General features: G+C 29.2%; 1 protein-coding gene across 1 annotated transcript; it reads left to right on the plus strand.

Moving 5' to 3' along the window:
• The first annotated feature begins 14536 nt into the window (after positions 1–14536).
• Positions 14537–15791, plus strand: LOC101513250 (ethylene-responsive transcription factor 1B). Its single transcript, XM_004493714.4, has one exon. The coding sequence runs from the start codon at positions 14733–14735 to the stop codon at positions 15474–15476; it is 744 nt and encodes a 247-aa protein (XP_004493771.1). The 5' UTR covers positions 14537–14732; the 3' UTR covers positions 15477–15791.
• Positions 15792–16074: the final 283 nt, after the last annotated feature.

The following is a 16074-nucleotide window of genomic DNA, read 5'->3' on the forward strand; positions in this document are numbered from 1 at the left end:
CTCTATGTAAAATATATTGTTACACCAAGTTCATGATAATTATTTTTTTTACACAATTTAATTTTGTTTGTGTTTCTTATACAACACATACTCATTCTATTATATGATTCATTTTAAAATTGAAGAGTTTTAGTATATTTATTCCATAAATCATTAAAATAATTATCATATTTATGAATTAAAAAGTTATTTATTAATTCTATATTTTTTTTAAAAACATTTCATAAAGAAAAATATCATTTAGTTATTTATAAGCATTATATTAATATTTTATATTAGAAAAAATTAAATCTTTTTATGACACTTTTGAAAAATAATATTTAATTATTATAATTATATATATAAATAAAAGATAATAATTAAAAAATAAAATATACTGGTATATGTCAAATACATTTTCTCTAAATATATTATATATAATGTTTGTGTATCGACTACGAATGCAAGATTAGGTGGTTTTCTTTCAAAGAACCACGAAATTTTAATATTTAAAAATGAATGACAATCAAATTATATATCAACGGGTGTAGTTAATTCGGGCAAAAGAATTCCCTTTTGGTTTTCGTCATTGTTGTATATATAATGATTCGACAAAAGCTTCCTAACGGTATCTTCCTCTTGACTTTGAATTTCGAAAAGAAAGTCCAGACGATGAAATAGACCAATTAACAATCTTTATGTATATTTATTTATTTATTTAAATATTACTAAGATGTTAAATCAGAACTGTCAAGTTATAAAAGATACATGTATCTGCTTCTTTCGTCACTAAAAAGCACGAGGCGTCGCGCGGGGCCTACGAAACATTAAAATTAATAACACCAAGCAAGTTGCTCCAAAGAAACATTATTACACAAGTTGATAATAATGTGTCAATCTATTATACAATCATTCAAGGCTATCTATTGTCTTCATTATCTTTATTTTTTAGGTCATCATAACGGTATTCATCTACTATGATTTTTTCTTCAATTGTTTCTGCAGAATAAATTATTGTTAACAATTATCTTGACATATACTTCTAATTTTCACGGTTATTTTAGTCGATCTAGCAAGTAACCCACGATAGTTTTTAATTTGTTATTCTTGATGTATACTACTAATAACAGTTATCAAGTGGTCTAAATGCAAAGTCATATATTGATTTCAAGCACGACTTTGTTTGATGATATATATAAAACAAACAATTTTGTTTTGTACTAAATGCATTTTGGTGATATGCACTACGCGAAAAAACGGCTTTTACAGCGCTTTTTTTAAGCCATTTACAGCGCTTTTTCAAAAAAATAAGCGCTGTGGAAACGAGCGCTGTAAATGATACAACAGCGCTTTTATAAAAGCGCTATAAAACATGTAAATACAACGCGCGCTTGTTATGCACATTTTACAGCGCTTCTTCACAAAAAGCGCTGTAATATGCACCCCGTCATATGAGTTATGGGTGTGCATATTACAGCGCTTTCCCACAAAAGCGCTGTAATATGCCCACCCATAATTTCATATATGGGCGTACATATTACAGCGCTTTCTCGAAAAAGCGCTGTAATATGCACCCCTTACAGCGCTTTTGTCAAATAAGCGCTGTAAAAGACCTCCGTGTGTTATTATGTTATTTGAATGCCTTTTACGCCTTTTACAGCGCTTTTGTCAAATAAGCGCTGTAAAAGACCTCCGTGTGTTATTATGTTATTTGAATGCCTTTTACGCCTTTTACAGCGCTTTTGTCAAATAAGCGCTGTAAAAGACCTCCGTGTGTTATTATGTTATTTGAATGCCTTTTACGCCTTTTACAGCGCTTTTGTCAAATAAGCGCTGTAAAAGACCTCCGTGTGTTATTATGTTATTTGAATGCCTTTTACGCCTTTTACAGCGCTTTTGTCAAATAAGCGCTGTAAAAGACCTCCGTGTGTTATTATGTTATTTGAATGCCTTTTACGCCTTTTACAGCGCTTTTGTCAAATAAGCGCTGTAAAAGACCTCCGTGTGTTATTATGTTATTTGAATGCCTTTTACGCCTTTTACAGCGCTTTTGTCAAATAAGCGCTGTAAAAGACCTCCGTGTGTTATTATGTTATTTGAATGCCTTTTACGCCTTTTACAGCGCTTTTGTCAAATAAGCGCTGTAAAAGACCTCCGTGTGTTATTATGTTATTTGAATGCCTTTTACGCCTTTTACAGCGCTTTTGTCAAATAAGCGCTGTAAAAGACCTCCGTGTGTTATTATGTTATTTGAATGCCTTTTACGCCTTTTACAGCGCTTTTGTCAAATAAGCGCTGTAAAAGACCTCCGTGTGTTATTATGTTATTTGAATGCCTTTTACGCCTTTTACAGCGCTTTTGTCAAATAAGCGCTGTAAAAGACCTCCGTGTGTTATTATGTTATTTGAATGCCTTTTACGCCTTTTACAGCGCTTTTGTCAAATAAGCGCTGTAAAAGACCTCCGTGTGTTATTATGTTATTTGAATGCCTTTTACGCCTTTTACAGCGCTTTTGTCAAATAAGCGCTGTAAAAGACCTCCGTGTGTTATTATGTTATTTGAATGCCTTTTACGCCTTTTACAGCGCTTTTGTCAAATAAGCGCTGTAAAAGACCTCCGTGTGTTATTATGTTATTTGAATGCCTTTTACGCCTTTTACAGCGCTTTTGTCAAATAAGCGCTGTAAAAGACCTCCGTGTGTTATTATGTTATTTGAATGCCTTTTACGCCTTTTACAGCGCTTTTGTCAAATAAGCGCTGTAAAAGACCTCCGTGTGTTATTATGTTATTTGAATGCCTTTTACGCCTTTTACAGCGCTTTTGTCAAATAAGCGCTGTAAAAGACCTCCGTGTGTTATTATGTTATTTGAATGCCTTTTACGCCTTTTACAGCGCTTTTGTCAAATAAGCGCTGTAAAAGACCTCCGTGTGTTATTATGTTATTTGAATGCCTTTTACGCCTTTTACAGCGCTTTTGTCAAATAAGCGCTGTAAAAGACCTCCGTGTGTTATTATGTTATTTGAATGCCTTTTACGCCTTTTACAGCGCTTTTGTCAAATAAGCGCTGTAAAAGACCTCCGTGTGTTATTATGTTATTTGAATGCCTTTTACGCCTTTTACAGCGCTTTTGTCAAATAAGCGCTGTAAAAGACCTCCGTGTGTTATTATGTTATTTGAATGCCTTTTACGCCTTTTACAGCGCTTTTGTCAAATAAGCGCTGTAAAAGACCTCCGTGTGTTATTATGTTATTTGAATGCCTTTTACGCCTTTTACAGCGCTTTTGTCAAATAAGCGCTGTAAAAGACCTCCGTGTGTTATTATGTTATTTGAATGCCTTTTACGCCTTTTACAGCGCTTTTGTCAAATAAGCGCTGTAAAAGACCTCCGTGTGTTATTATGTTATTTGAATGCCTTTTACGCCTTTTACAGCGCTTTTGTCAAATAAGCGCTGTAAAAGACCTCCGTGTGTTATTATGTTATTTGAATGCCTTTTACGCCTTTTACAGCGCTTTTGTCAAATAAGCGCTGTAAAAGACCTCCGTGTGTTATTATGTTATTTGAATGCCTTTTACGCCTTTTACAGCGCTTTTGTCAAATAAGCGCTGTAAAAGACCTCCGTGTGTTATTATGTTATTTGAATGCCTTTTACGCCTTTTACAGCGCTTTTGTCAAATAAGCGCTGTAAAAGACCTCCGTGTGTTATTATGTTATTTGAATGCCTTTTACGCCTTTTACAGCGCTTTTGTCAAATAAGCGCTGTAAAAGACCTCCGTGTGTTATTATGTTATTTGAATGCCTTTTACGCCTTTTACAGCGCTTTTGTCAAATAAGCGCTGTAAAAGACCTCCGTGTGTTATTATGTTATTTGAATGCCTTTTACGCCTTTTACAGCGCTTTTGTCAAATAAGCGCTGTAAAAGACCTCCGTGTGTTATTATGTTATTTGAATGCCTTTTACGCCTTTTACAGCGCTTTTGTCAAATAAGCGCTGTAAAAGACCTCCGTGTGTTATTATGTTATTTGAATGCCTTTTACGCCTTTTACAGCGCTTTTGTCAAATAAGCGCTGTAAAAGACCTCCGTGTGTTATTATGTTATTTGAATGCCTTTTACGCCTTTTACAGCGCTTTTGTCAAATAAGCGCTGTAAAAGACCTCCGTGTGTTATTATGTTATTTGAATGCCTTTTACGCCTTTTACAGCGCTTTTGTCAAATAAGCGCTGTAAAAGACCTCCGTGTGTTATTATGTTATTTGAATGCCTTTTACGCCTTTTACAGCGCTTTTGTCAAATAAGCGCTGTAAAAGACCTCCGTGTGTTATTATGTTATTTGAATGCCTTTTACGCCTTTTACAGCGCTTTTGTCAAATAAGCGCTGTAAAAGACCTCCGTGTGTTATTATGTTATTTGAATGCCTTTTACGCCTTTTACAGCGCTTTTGTCAAATAAGCGCTGTAAAAGACCTCCGTGTGTTATTATGTTATTTGAATGCCTTTTACGCCTTTTACAGCGCTTTTGTCAAATAAGCGCTGTAAAAGACCTCCGTGTGTTATTATGTTATTTGAATGCCTTTTACGCCTTTTACAGCGCTTTTGTCAAATAAGCGCTGTAAAAGACCTCCGTGTGTTATTATGTTATTTGAATGCCTTTTACGCCTTTTACAGCGCTTTTGTCAAATAAGCGCTGTAAAAGACCTCCGTGTGTTATTATGTTATTTGAATGCCTTTTACGCCTTTTACAGCGCTTTTGTCAAATAAGCGCTGTAAAAGACCTCCGTGTGTTATTATGTTATTTGAATGCCTTTTACGCCTTTTACAGCGCTTTTGTCAAATAAGCGCTGTAAAAGACCTCCGTGTGTTATTATGTTATTTGAATGCCTTTTACGCCTTTTACAGCGCTTTTGTCAAATAAGCGCTGTAAAAGACCTCCGTGTGTTATTATGTTATTTGAATGCCTTTTACGCCTTTTACAGCGCTTTTGTCAAATAAGCGCTGTAAAAGACCTCCGTGTGTTATTATGTTATTTGAATGCCTTTTACGCCTTTTACAGCGCTTTTGTCAAATAAGCGCTGTAAAAGACCTCCGTGTGTTATTATGTTATTTGAATGCCTTTTACGCCTTTTACAGCGCTTTTGTCAAATAAGCGCTGTAAAAGACCTCCGTGTGTTATTATGTTATTTGAATGCCTTTTACGCCTTTTACAGCGCTTTTGTCAAATAAGCGCTGTAAAAGACCTCCGTGTGTTATTATGTTATTTGAATGCCTTTTACGCCTTTTACAGCGCTTTTGTCAAATAAGCGCTGTAAAAGACCTCCGTGTGTTATTATGTTATTTGAATGCCTTTTACGCCTTTTACAGCGCTTTTGTCAAATAAGCGCTGTAAAAGACCTCCGTGTGTTATTATGTTATTTGAATGCCTTTTACGCCTTTTACAGCGCTTTTGTCAAATAAGCGCTGTAAAAGACCTCCGTGTGTTATTATGTTATTTGAATGCCTTTTACGCCTTTTACAGCGCTTTTGTCAAATAAGCGCTGTAAAAGACCTCCGTGTGTTATTATGTTATTTGAATGCCTTTTACGCCTTTTACAGCGCTTTTGTCAAATAAGCGCTGTAAAAGACCTCCGTGTGTTATTATGTTATTTGAATGCCTTTTACGCCTTTTACAGCGCTTTTGTCAAATAAGCGCTGTAAAAGACCTCCGTGTGTTATTATGTTATTTGAATGCCTTTTACGCCTTTTACAGCGCTTTTGTCAAATAAGCGCTGTAAAAGACCTCCGTGTGTTATTATGTTATTTGAATGCCTTTTACGCCTTTTACAGCGCTTTTGTCAAATAAGCGCTGTAAAAGACCTCCGTGTGTTATTATGTTATTTGAATGCCTTTTACGCCTTTTACAGCGCTTTTGTCAAATAAGCGCTGTAAAAGACCTCCGTGTGTTATTATGTTATTTGAATGCCTTTTACGCCTTTTACAGCGCTTTTGTCAAATAAGCGCTGTAAAAGACCTCCGTGTGTTATTATGTTATTTGAATGCCTTTTACGCCTTTTACAGCGCTTTTGTCAAATAAGCGCTGTAAAAGACCTCCGTGTGTTATTATGTTATTTGAATGCCTTTTACGCCTTTTACAGCGCTTTTGTCAAATAAGCGCTGTAAAAGACCTCCGTGTGTTATTATGTTATTTGAATGCCTTTTACGCCTTTTACAGCGCTTTTGTCAAATAAGCGCTGTAAAAGACCTCCGTGTGTTATTATGTTATTTGAATGCCTTTTACGCCTTTTACAGCGCTTTTGTCAAATAAGCGCTGTAAAAGACCTCCGTGTGTTATTATGTTATTTGAATGTTTTTTAAAGCCTTTTACAGCGCTTTTTACACATAAGCGCTCTAAAATGTCTCTTTATGTTAATTTTAAGAGGCTCTTTTACAGCGCTTTTTCCAAATAAGCGCTGTAAAAGACCTCCGTGTGTTATTATGTTATATTAATGTTTTTTAAAGCCTTTTACAGCGCTTTTCCACATAAGCGCTCTAAAATGTCTCTTTAGGTTAATTTTAGAAGGCTCTTTTACAGCGCTTTTTCCAAATAAGCGCTGTAAAAGACCTCCGTGTGTTATTATGTTATATTAATGTTTTTTAAAGCCTTTTACAGCGCTTTTCCACATAAGCGCTCTAAAATGTCTCTTTAGGTTAATTTTAGAAGGCTCTTTTACAGCGCTTTTTCCAAATAAGCGCTGTTAAAAGGCCTTATTGTTTTTGTGTTTTGTTATGTTATTTTTTAAAGCTCAACATGCAAAACCCACATAGTAGTAACTGGTCACCACCAAAATCCCTTCCTCTTCACCAAACTCTTCTCCTTTTATGCATCTTCTTCACAAACATCAAAGCTTACTCTTTCACAATTCAATCTCCACCTCAACACCCTTTTTATCTCTTTACATTCTCTTTCCTTCTTAAATCGAAACTTGGTATTCAGGATCATTGCCATGTTGCGAAAAATGGGTTTGTGTCTGATGTTTTTGTTAACAATGTGTTTTTGGGTATTCCCATGATGCGTACAAGGTGTTTGAAGAAATGGGTTAATGTCTGATGTTTTTTGGATTCCCATGATGCGTACAATGTGTTTGAAGAAATGGGTTTGTGTCTGATGTTTTTTGAATCCCATGATGCGTACAAGGTGTTTGAAGAAATTAGGTGTCTGATGAATATTATTTTTAAAGCCATTTGACAGCGCTTTGGCAAACAAGCGCTGTAAAATGTCTTTTTTACTCACTTTCAAAAGAGTCGTTTACAGCGCTTTGTGTGAAAAGCGTTGTAAAAGGTATAACACACTCATTATTTTATTTTTAAAATGATCTTTTACAGCGCTTTTTCCAAAGAAGCGCTGTAAAAGACCTCCGTGTGTTATTATGTTATATTAATGTTTTTTAAAGCCTTTTACAGCGCTTTTCCACATAAGCGCTCTAAAATGTATCTTTTAGGTTAATTTTAGAAGGCTCTTTTACAGCGCTTTTTCCAAATAAGCGCTGTTAAAAGGCCTTATTGTTTTTGTGTTTTGTTATGTTATTTTTTAAACAAGCTCAACATGCAAAACCCACATAGTAGTAACTGGTCACCACCAAAATCCCTTCCTCTTCACCAAACTCATGTGTTTTGTTTTATTGTTTTATTTTATTTTTGTGTTTGGTTTATTTGGGTTGGGATGACATTACTATGTGCGGTGTATGTTAAAAAAATTATACTATTATATTATAGTTATTTACAAAGATAATTTTCAAAATAATTATAATAAAAATACAAATTGTTACCCTTATTAAAAATGATATTTCATCTCTTTTAAATAATTGAATTATTCGATTATTTCACACACATTAAAAAATAGATAAATGAAAAAAGTAAAATATTATTTTTATTAAATTATCTTTATTAATTATTAATGCATTATCAATATCATAAATATATAATAGAAGATGTTGCATTGAAAATAATACAAATAATATTAATTAAATGATACAATCTAAAACAAGTGAATTAGAAATTGAAATAGTCAATATCTTTTACAAATGAGTCAGTTATTATGCGACAATTGAGTAGTTAAATTTACTTAACTTTATTGATTTAATGTAAAAATAAAATTCATTTATTAATTTACTCCTGATTATAAAGACAGTCCCACATAATTTAAAAAAGTTAAATTAAGAGTATTTATAAAATATTAACATTAAATTTGAATCTACTTGTTTTTTTTTTAAATAATAGAAATAAAAGTAATGTATTGTGTTATTTTATTTGGAGCTATGATTTAGTGGAAGTTCTGCAATTCTTAATAAATATTAGATGAGTTTTCCTTTATGTTGTTAAGTGTGAATCTTGTTCTATTGTATGAGTTGAAGTGTTATTTGTAATCTCTTCAATAAAAAAAATCTATAAGAAAATGTGTTTATTTTTTTTTTTTTGAGGAAGTCGAATTTAACATGAAGTACCGAATAATATGAAACTTGGTAGACATTTTGGATAAACACGAAGCAATGATATATTTTCTAGAAGAAAACAAAATTCAAAAATGGCTTACATAAAGTGTCAATTTAGTATGTCCTTGTTTGAGTTATTTTATCTATAAGGTAAAGGACACGCTGGCGGCTGATGTGACACTTGTACAAGTCTAGAAGTTTGATAGAGAAAGGTTATTGGAATTGGAATGGTATAAAAATACACTGCATTCAGCCCCATTCTTAACTACTCTCGGGTCAACACTAGTAGTAATTACAACTTGAATGCTATAATTATTTTGAACCAAGGCATGCAATAAATAAAATTTATAGATATTAACAAAAATGTGTTTTCGGTAAATATATTATTTCTAATGTTTTCTTACTTATTTTATAAATCTAATTAGTTAATTATATATATTAGATAGACAAATTTAATAAATCAGTTATTATGTTCGTTCACTAAGGTATAGTCATTAATTGGAGTCTTCTGTACAACAAAGACAACAAATGTGTTTTTTCAACAACAACAAAAATACAGCATAAACGTGTACTTTTTTTTGCTAAGGATATATTTTTCATTTTTAACTGAAGAAGTCATCATTTTGTTAAAAAAAATATAATTTATTAATTGGTACACATTTAAATTATTTAATTTATTAGAGATAGTTAAAAGTATGTATGGTTAAGTTGAAGTTGTTATGTTATTTACATTAATAGCACTATATAAAAATGCATCATACTCTAATTGTAAAAATAATTCTTCAAATAATTATTTCAAATTTTATTTTTCTCTTTAATTACTTTTCTTATTTTTAGGTTTAACGTAACTATTAATATCAAGTATCCAAGTTTGAACATTCACTTAAAAATAACTTAAAAATAATTTGCCGTATTTTATTTACATGACCAAATTCCAAGTTATCATTCTTATTTAATTCTTCCAAGAGCTATAGGAGGTTAACATAAAACAACAATCAAAACTTAAATTATTTTATTCGAAATGTAATTATATGTTTTAACATATTTAATTTAGGGTGAAGTTCAATTTTTTGTTCATTTTCGTGATTATGCTATTTTAACATCTTTGATTTATGTTTAACAAATTTTGTCTACAACTTTTAGCTAATTAGTGATTTAGTGTACATAATATTAAAGAAAGATATACTTTAACTAAGCATGTAACTTGTTCTTTGGGGCAAGCCCCCTCTTTCTTGTAAAAAAACATGCAACTAGTTGTTCTCGTCGAATCGAGCATTGAATCTGCGTAAATTCAAATATGAGTTAAAAAAAAAAATTTTGACTAAAAATTTCAGTTAGATATAGTTAAATAAAAAGACGTACGGGTCAACAATAAATTAAAGGCTATGCTCATATGGAACCAGAAAATATTGGCAAATGGAGTTTAAAATTTAATAAATGATAAACAATAACTAGATTGAATTGAAACGGTGTTGTAAGTAAATATACTAAATTAAAGAGTTTAGACAATTTTCAAACTTTAAATTGAAAGTACAATTTCAAAAATAAAGTTTTTACTTTTGATTCTACAACATGTTATACAATAAAAACACAATGTTTTTATCTTATTTAAATATAACAGTTTAACTTTTTATCTTTTTTTGTCCCATAAAATTTTAAAACATTAATAAGTTAGATCATTTTTTCATTTTAAAATTTGTAAAACTAATCAATTTATTATTTGTACATTAGCAATTTTTAATAAAAAACGAAGAAAAAAAATCAATTTGTTAACGTTTTAAAATATAAAGAATTTTGTTAAATAATCAAACTATTAAGTGGAGCAAGTAAATTTTGAGGTCTAGATAGGTGTATCTTCTCGAGAGCGGATTGGGGACACGACATCTCCTATATTTTTTAATTTTTTTTATATATATAATGATATATTATCAATTATTTTTTATATATAATAACGATAAATTATAAAAACAATACTGATAAATTATTAAAATATTCTCCTTATTTTGAGGAACTGACATGCATCTCGCCTCTCTCTCCATTTACGTGCCTCTCTTTTATCTTATATTTTTTTAGAAGTGACACGATGTTCAAACATAAGAAAATCGATACATTGATATATGCATTTTTAATTGTGAAAATTGTGTGACTTGTGAAAATTATAAAACTTGTAAGAATTGAAATTCTAACTTTTTAAATTTGTCTATGATGTATGTGTGAAACTCTAAAAAAAACCTATATAACTTGAAGAAGTTCAATTATAATAGTTTAGTTAGTATTTGTCTCTCTCCGATTCCTTCGATATTTTGTGAGAAATCTGCCATTGAATCTAGATCAAAAAATTAAATAATTAACTATTAAATGGATGTTTTTTTTTATAATAATGCATTTTGACGATTTAGATAAACATTTGTGATATTGAGTAAATGGAGCAACTCAATTTCGTAAGCACTGCGTATTGTCTATAAGAACTAGGCTAGATTGATAGGGAGGTCTATCCCCAATAGTTCAAGCAAATTGCAAATTGATTGTCCAAGATGGTTCATGGGGTTTTTTTTGCATGATTAATTACTTCACCTGATCTCTTTACACACGAACACCTGCCTAAAATAAATGAACAGTGGCATAACCTCATGCTACAATTTCGAGTTATTGTCTCTTGTAAGAGATATATATAGATATATATATATATAAAATTCTTAACATGTATCCTTAAAGTATATGTAAGAGCGCGTGTTAACAAGACCTTTTATTTTTTTACAAAATACCTATTTAATTTATTGATATAAAATATAAACTATTTTTATCTTGATATTAATAATTATAAGGATAAATATATAAAAGTAATTTGTTTCTTAGACAAATTTACTATTAGAAGTACTTTTTAATATCATAAAATTTTGTATGAGTAATAATATAGTACTTCTTCTATCTCATATTTAATATTTCATTTATAATATTTATTTCTCTCAAATTATTTATTATATATATATATATATATATATATATATAAAGTATTACTTTTGCACCATAGAAAATCATTATAGATTATATCATTTAAATATGATAGTTATAGTCACTCAAATATACGATATAATAACCACTCGAAAATTTGAATAGATTGTACTTATTTTAGTAAAGAGACAAAAACAAATTTTATGATGAAGTAGAAACAAACTTACAAAAAAGAAGTGGAAGAAGACTCGGTCAAATAATAATTAACGATGAGAGTGAACAGTATGAAAACCTCTCAACACATAAAAATAAAAACAAAAACGTGTGTCATAAAATCTGATAAAGAGAGAGAAACACATCTATTAAAAATAAATATTAATTTTTTTTCTATTTATGATAAAATACTAGTACGTTTAAATATGTTTTTGATCTCTGTAAATATAACATCTTTTTATTTTGGTCATCGTAATTTTTTTTTTGTTTACATCACTATAATATCAAAAATAATTATTTTTTATCTTGAACGTTAAGTGAACGTTATAAAAACGTTAATCGACAAAGGGAAACTGTTTTTGGTCCCTGTAAATATAACAGTTTTCAATTTTAGTTTTTGAAAAATATTTTTTTTGAATTTCACCACTGCAATATCAAAAAAATTTATTTTTTGTCCTTAATGTCCCTGATGAAATGCAATAATTTTATAGTTATTTTTATAAGATACTTCCAAAAATTTGTAGTTAATTATTTGTAGCTACCTTAATTTGTATCGTTATTTGTATAGTTATTTAATAACTTGTTGCGTTCAAAGTATTTAGTAAAGTTTTTATTTAACTTCGTGCTTAGTTTGTAAGTAGAAATTCAGAAATATTAGTAATAGATATTAAATCTTTGACTTTTTTCTCAATACTATTCAGTATTTATTAACTCGCTAATCGAATTATTTATGTAGAACAAATATTTAGTAAAATCACTTAATCAACTAATTTAAAAATATAAAATAACATACAGATTGATTTCGTTTATTTATTTATTTAGTATTATTAAATTGATTTTCGATTTCTGTTTCAAAAAAATCACTAATTATTTATTTTTTTATACATTAAATAGTAAAAATATTTGCAAACAACATTGAGGTTCAAGATTTTAACTCGAAACATGGTATCCAATCTAATAATATTGTTATTTGTTAGTTGATTTAAGCTTTATAGATAATTTATTTTCAAATATATTCAACACATATATAATAATTCTAGTAACTTTAACAATATAGTTAATAAAAAAACAGATATACAACAATAAACATATAATATAAACTAAATTAAATTAAATATGTGGTCCCTTAACTTAATTTTAGGTAACGTTTTAGTCATTTATCTTTTTTTTTTTTTTATCCCGAGTTGGTCCTTTATTTTAATTTTAAGTGACAATTTGTTATTTTATGTTTTAAAATATCAACAATGTTGTTCTTTATTTTACAAAAAAATCATCAAAATTTTAAAACAAAACCCATAATATTCATTATCATCTTCAATAAAATGCAAATTTAATCAAATTCATAACTTAAATATTTAAATAAACTCATATTTTTATTCTTTATTTGATGTTGTTGGAGATGAAAATATGAGTTTATTTGAATATTTGAGTTATGGATTTGGTAAAATTTGCATTATATTAAAGATGATTATTAATTTCATGGGTTTTGGTTTAAAATTTTGATGATTTTTTTGAATTTTTGTAAAAAAAAAGGGATAACATTGTTGATATTTTAAAACATAAAATATGAAATTGTCACTTAAAATTAAAATAAAAGACCAATTTGGAAAAAAAAAGATAAATGACTAAAATGTTTCCTAAAATTAAGTTGGGGGACCACAGATGTAATTTAACATGTAATATAATATTATATTTAAAATAAAATTAATATAATATTAACTGCAATTATATTATTATAAAATAATAATTAAAATAAATCTATCACCTGATATATATTTTATTTATTTGAAGTTATTAAAACCTAAAGTGTAAAAGGAGATTTTAGTTAAAATTATAAATATAAATTAACAGAAAAAATAATTAACTACAAATTTTTGGAAATATCTTATAAAAATAATTATATAAATTATTGCATTTCATAAGGACAAAAAATAAATTTTTTAAATATTACAGGGATGAAATTCAAAAAAATATTTTTCAGAAATTAAAATTGAAAACTGTTATATTTACAGGGATAAAAAATTATTTTCTTTTGTCCATTAACGTTTTTATAACATCCAGTTAAGTTAACGTTAAGGACAAAAATAATTTTGTTATATTACAGAAATATAAACCAAAAATAAATAAATTACGAGAACTAAAGTAAAAAAAAAAAAAAAAGATATATTTATAGAGGTCAAAAATATATTTAAATCATACTACACTAATATGTTATTTTTTTTTTAGGTATAACTTTCTTACTTTTAGAAATTCACAATATACACTAACTTTAAGTTTAACGGGTAGAACTTATCTCCTAACAAAAGTTTCAATACAATGTGATACACTGTCACCAATAAATAGCTTAAAACAAAATTTTCACAGTTACCAAATTTTGAAAATGAACAGAGTAGTATAATTTTGCTATGCAGCATATTACAAACGCTAAGCAAAGATTAATTTTTTATATGGCACTTCGTTTTAGTTATGAGCGCTAATGATACTTATATTGACAAACGTTATTAAATATTACACGAACAATCCAGCATAATATTTTTATTATAAACGCTATGAAATATTATACGAATAATACCTTATAGCGTTTTATAATATAAAAAATATTAAATATTACCCAAATAGTATAACACACCACTTATATTAGATATTTTTTTGGTAATGGTCTTTGTGTAATCGTATATGCCCCATTAGGAGTTGCCCACGTTACTCGTGAGTTGACTCACGTGCCTTAATTAAACAAAGCAATTACCATTTTCATCATCATACCAAAGGAATATTCTACTGGGCGATTTTGATTTAGGCGTTACATCCATTCTTTAATACAAGAAGATCATATAAAATTATAAATATTCAAAGACATCCTCTATGGCCTTACTTTTAACCACAGTCAAATCATAGTACTCACAATAGTATTATATTTTAATTAATTCAAATAAATCATCAATCTCTCAATTTTCAAGTCTTTTTGTTTTCCTTCATTTCAATGAGTATATAAATGAGCCAAGGCCACAATATCTTCAACACCCAAAATTAGTAGTTTCACCATAAAAGGCAAAAAAAGAAATACATTAGGCCTATAAAGAATATTCTCAAGACATAAAGAGAATTAATTTGTTGAGTGCATCAAAAAAATGGATTTTGATTCTCCTCTCTTCCAAAACCAAAACCAAAATTTTCTCTACTTCCCTGAAAATTCCTACGCTAGTAATTTCTCATGGGAATTAGAAGATTTCATTTTCTTCAATGATGACATCAACAACAATACCCTTACGAATGAATCAATATCATTATCATTATCATCCAATGATGAATCCAACTCTTCAGGATCCATACTAAGCAATGAGTCACAAGAAGTGTCATCCAATAAAACAACATACACACAAGTGAAAGAGATACAAACATTAACAACAACAACAAAGGAAATGACCAAAAGGGTGTTTAGAGGAGTAAGAAGAAGGCCTTGGGGAAAATTTGCAGCTGAAATAAGAGATTCAACAAGAAAAGGTGTTAGAGTATGGATTGGAACATTTGATACAGCTGAAGCAGCTGCTTTAGCTTATGATCAAGCAGCTTTTTCAACAAGAGGGTCATTGGCAGTGTTGAATTTTCCAGAGGAAGTTGTCAAAGAATCACTCAAAGAATTGGCTACTAATTTTAAGCCTTTCGAAGAAGGTACTTCCCCTGTATTAGCACTCAAGAGAAAACACATCATGAGAAAAAAGTCAAATAAATTACCTACTAAAAACAAAATCATCAAGAGGGATATTGATCAAATTCAGATTCATATTGAGGACAAAACTAATTCACAAAATGTATTAGTGTTTGAAGATTTGGGTGCTGAATATCTTGAGCAACTATTGAGCTTGACTTCTTAGCTTTCATTTTCATTTTCTTTTTCTTTTTTGTTTAGTTTCTTAGCTTTTGGAATTTTTCATCAACTTGGAATTTCTTAATTCAACTTGGAATATTTCATCATTATCACCATCATCATCTCATTTCTTGATTTTTCTTTATACCGTTGTTCTGTAAAGGTAAAGAAAACTTTACAAAGTACATGTAATTATATATGTTTTGGGAAAATTAATGATGTATTGCACATGATAATTTTATTATCTGCATTATACATAGTTAATGTATTATATGTTAATGAATTTATATATAATATTCTTTGTCAATTTATTAAAACACAATTTATAATCGCAATCAAAATAATGTAAAGTTTTTAGTATACCGTAAGCATTTTGTCTTATATGCATTGGACTCTTCAAAGACAAAAATAATATTGTTTACCATATGAGGTATAAACTGACCGCTGATATTATATATACTATACTACCGCGTAAACTTAAATGGAATATATGCATATACCGCCAAAAGATTCATATAATTTAATGTTAATTTACTTAGTCACCAAATAATTTATGTTCACCCAAAAAGTGCAATTTTTTCTCCAAAATGCACAATGCCACAATT

The sequence above is a fragment of the Cicer arietinum genome, chromosome 3 (genome assembly GCF_000331145.2).
Source record: "Cicer arietinum cultivar CDC Frontier isolate Library 1 chromosome 3, Cicar.CDCFrontier_v2.0, whole genome shotgun sequence".
NCBI lineage: Eukaryota > Viridiplantae > Streptophyta > Magnoliopsida > Fabales > Fabaceae > Cicer > Cicer arietinum.

Excerpts from the sequence above, each read along its gene's own strand:
- LOC101513250 (XM_004493714.4), top strand. The coding sequence starts at position 14,733 with ATGGATTTTGATTCTCCTCTCTTCCAAAACCAAAACCAAAATTTTCTC.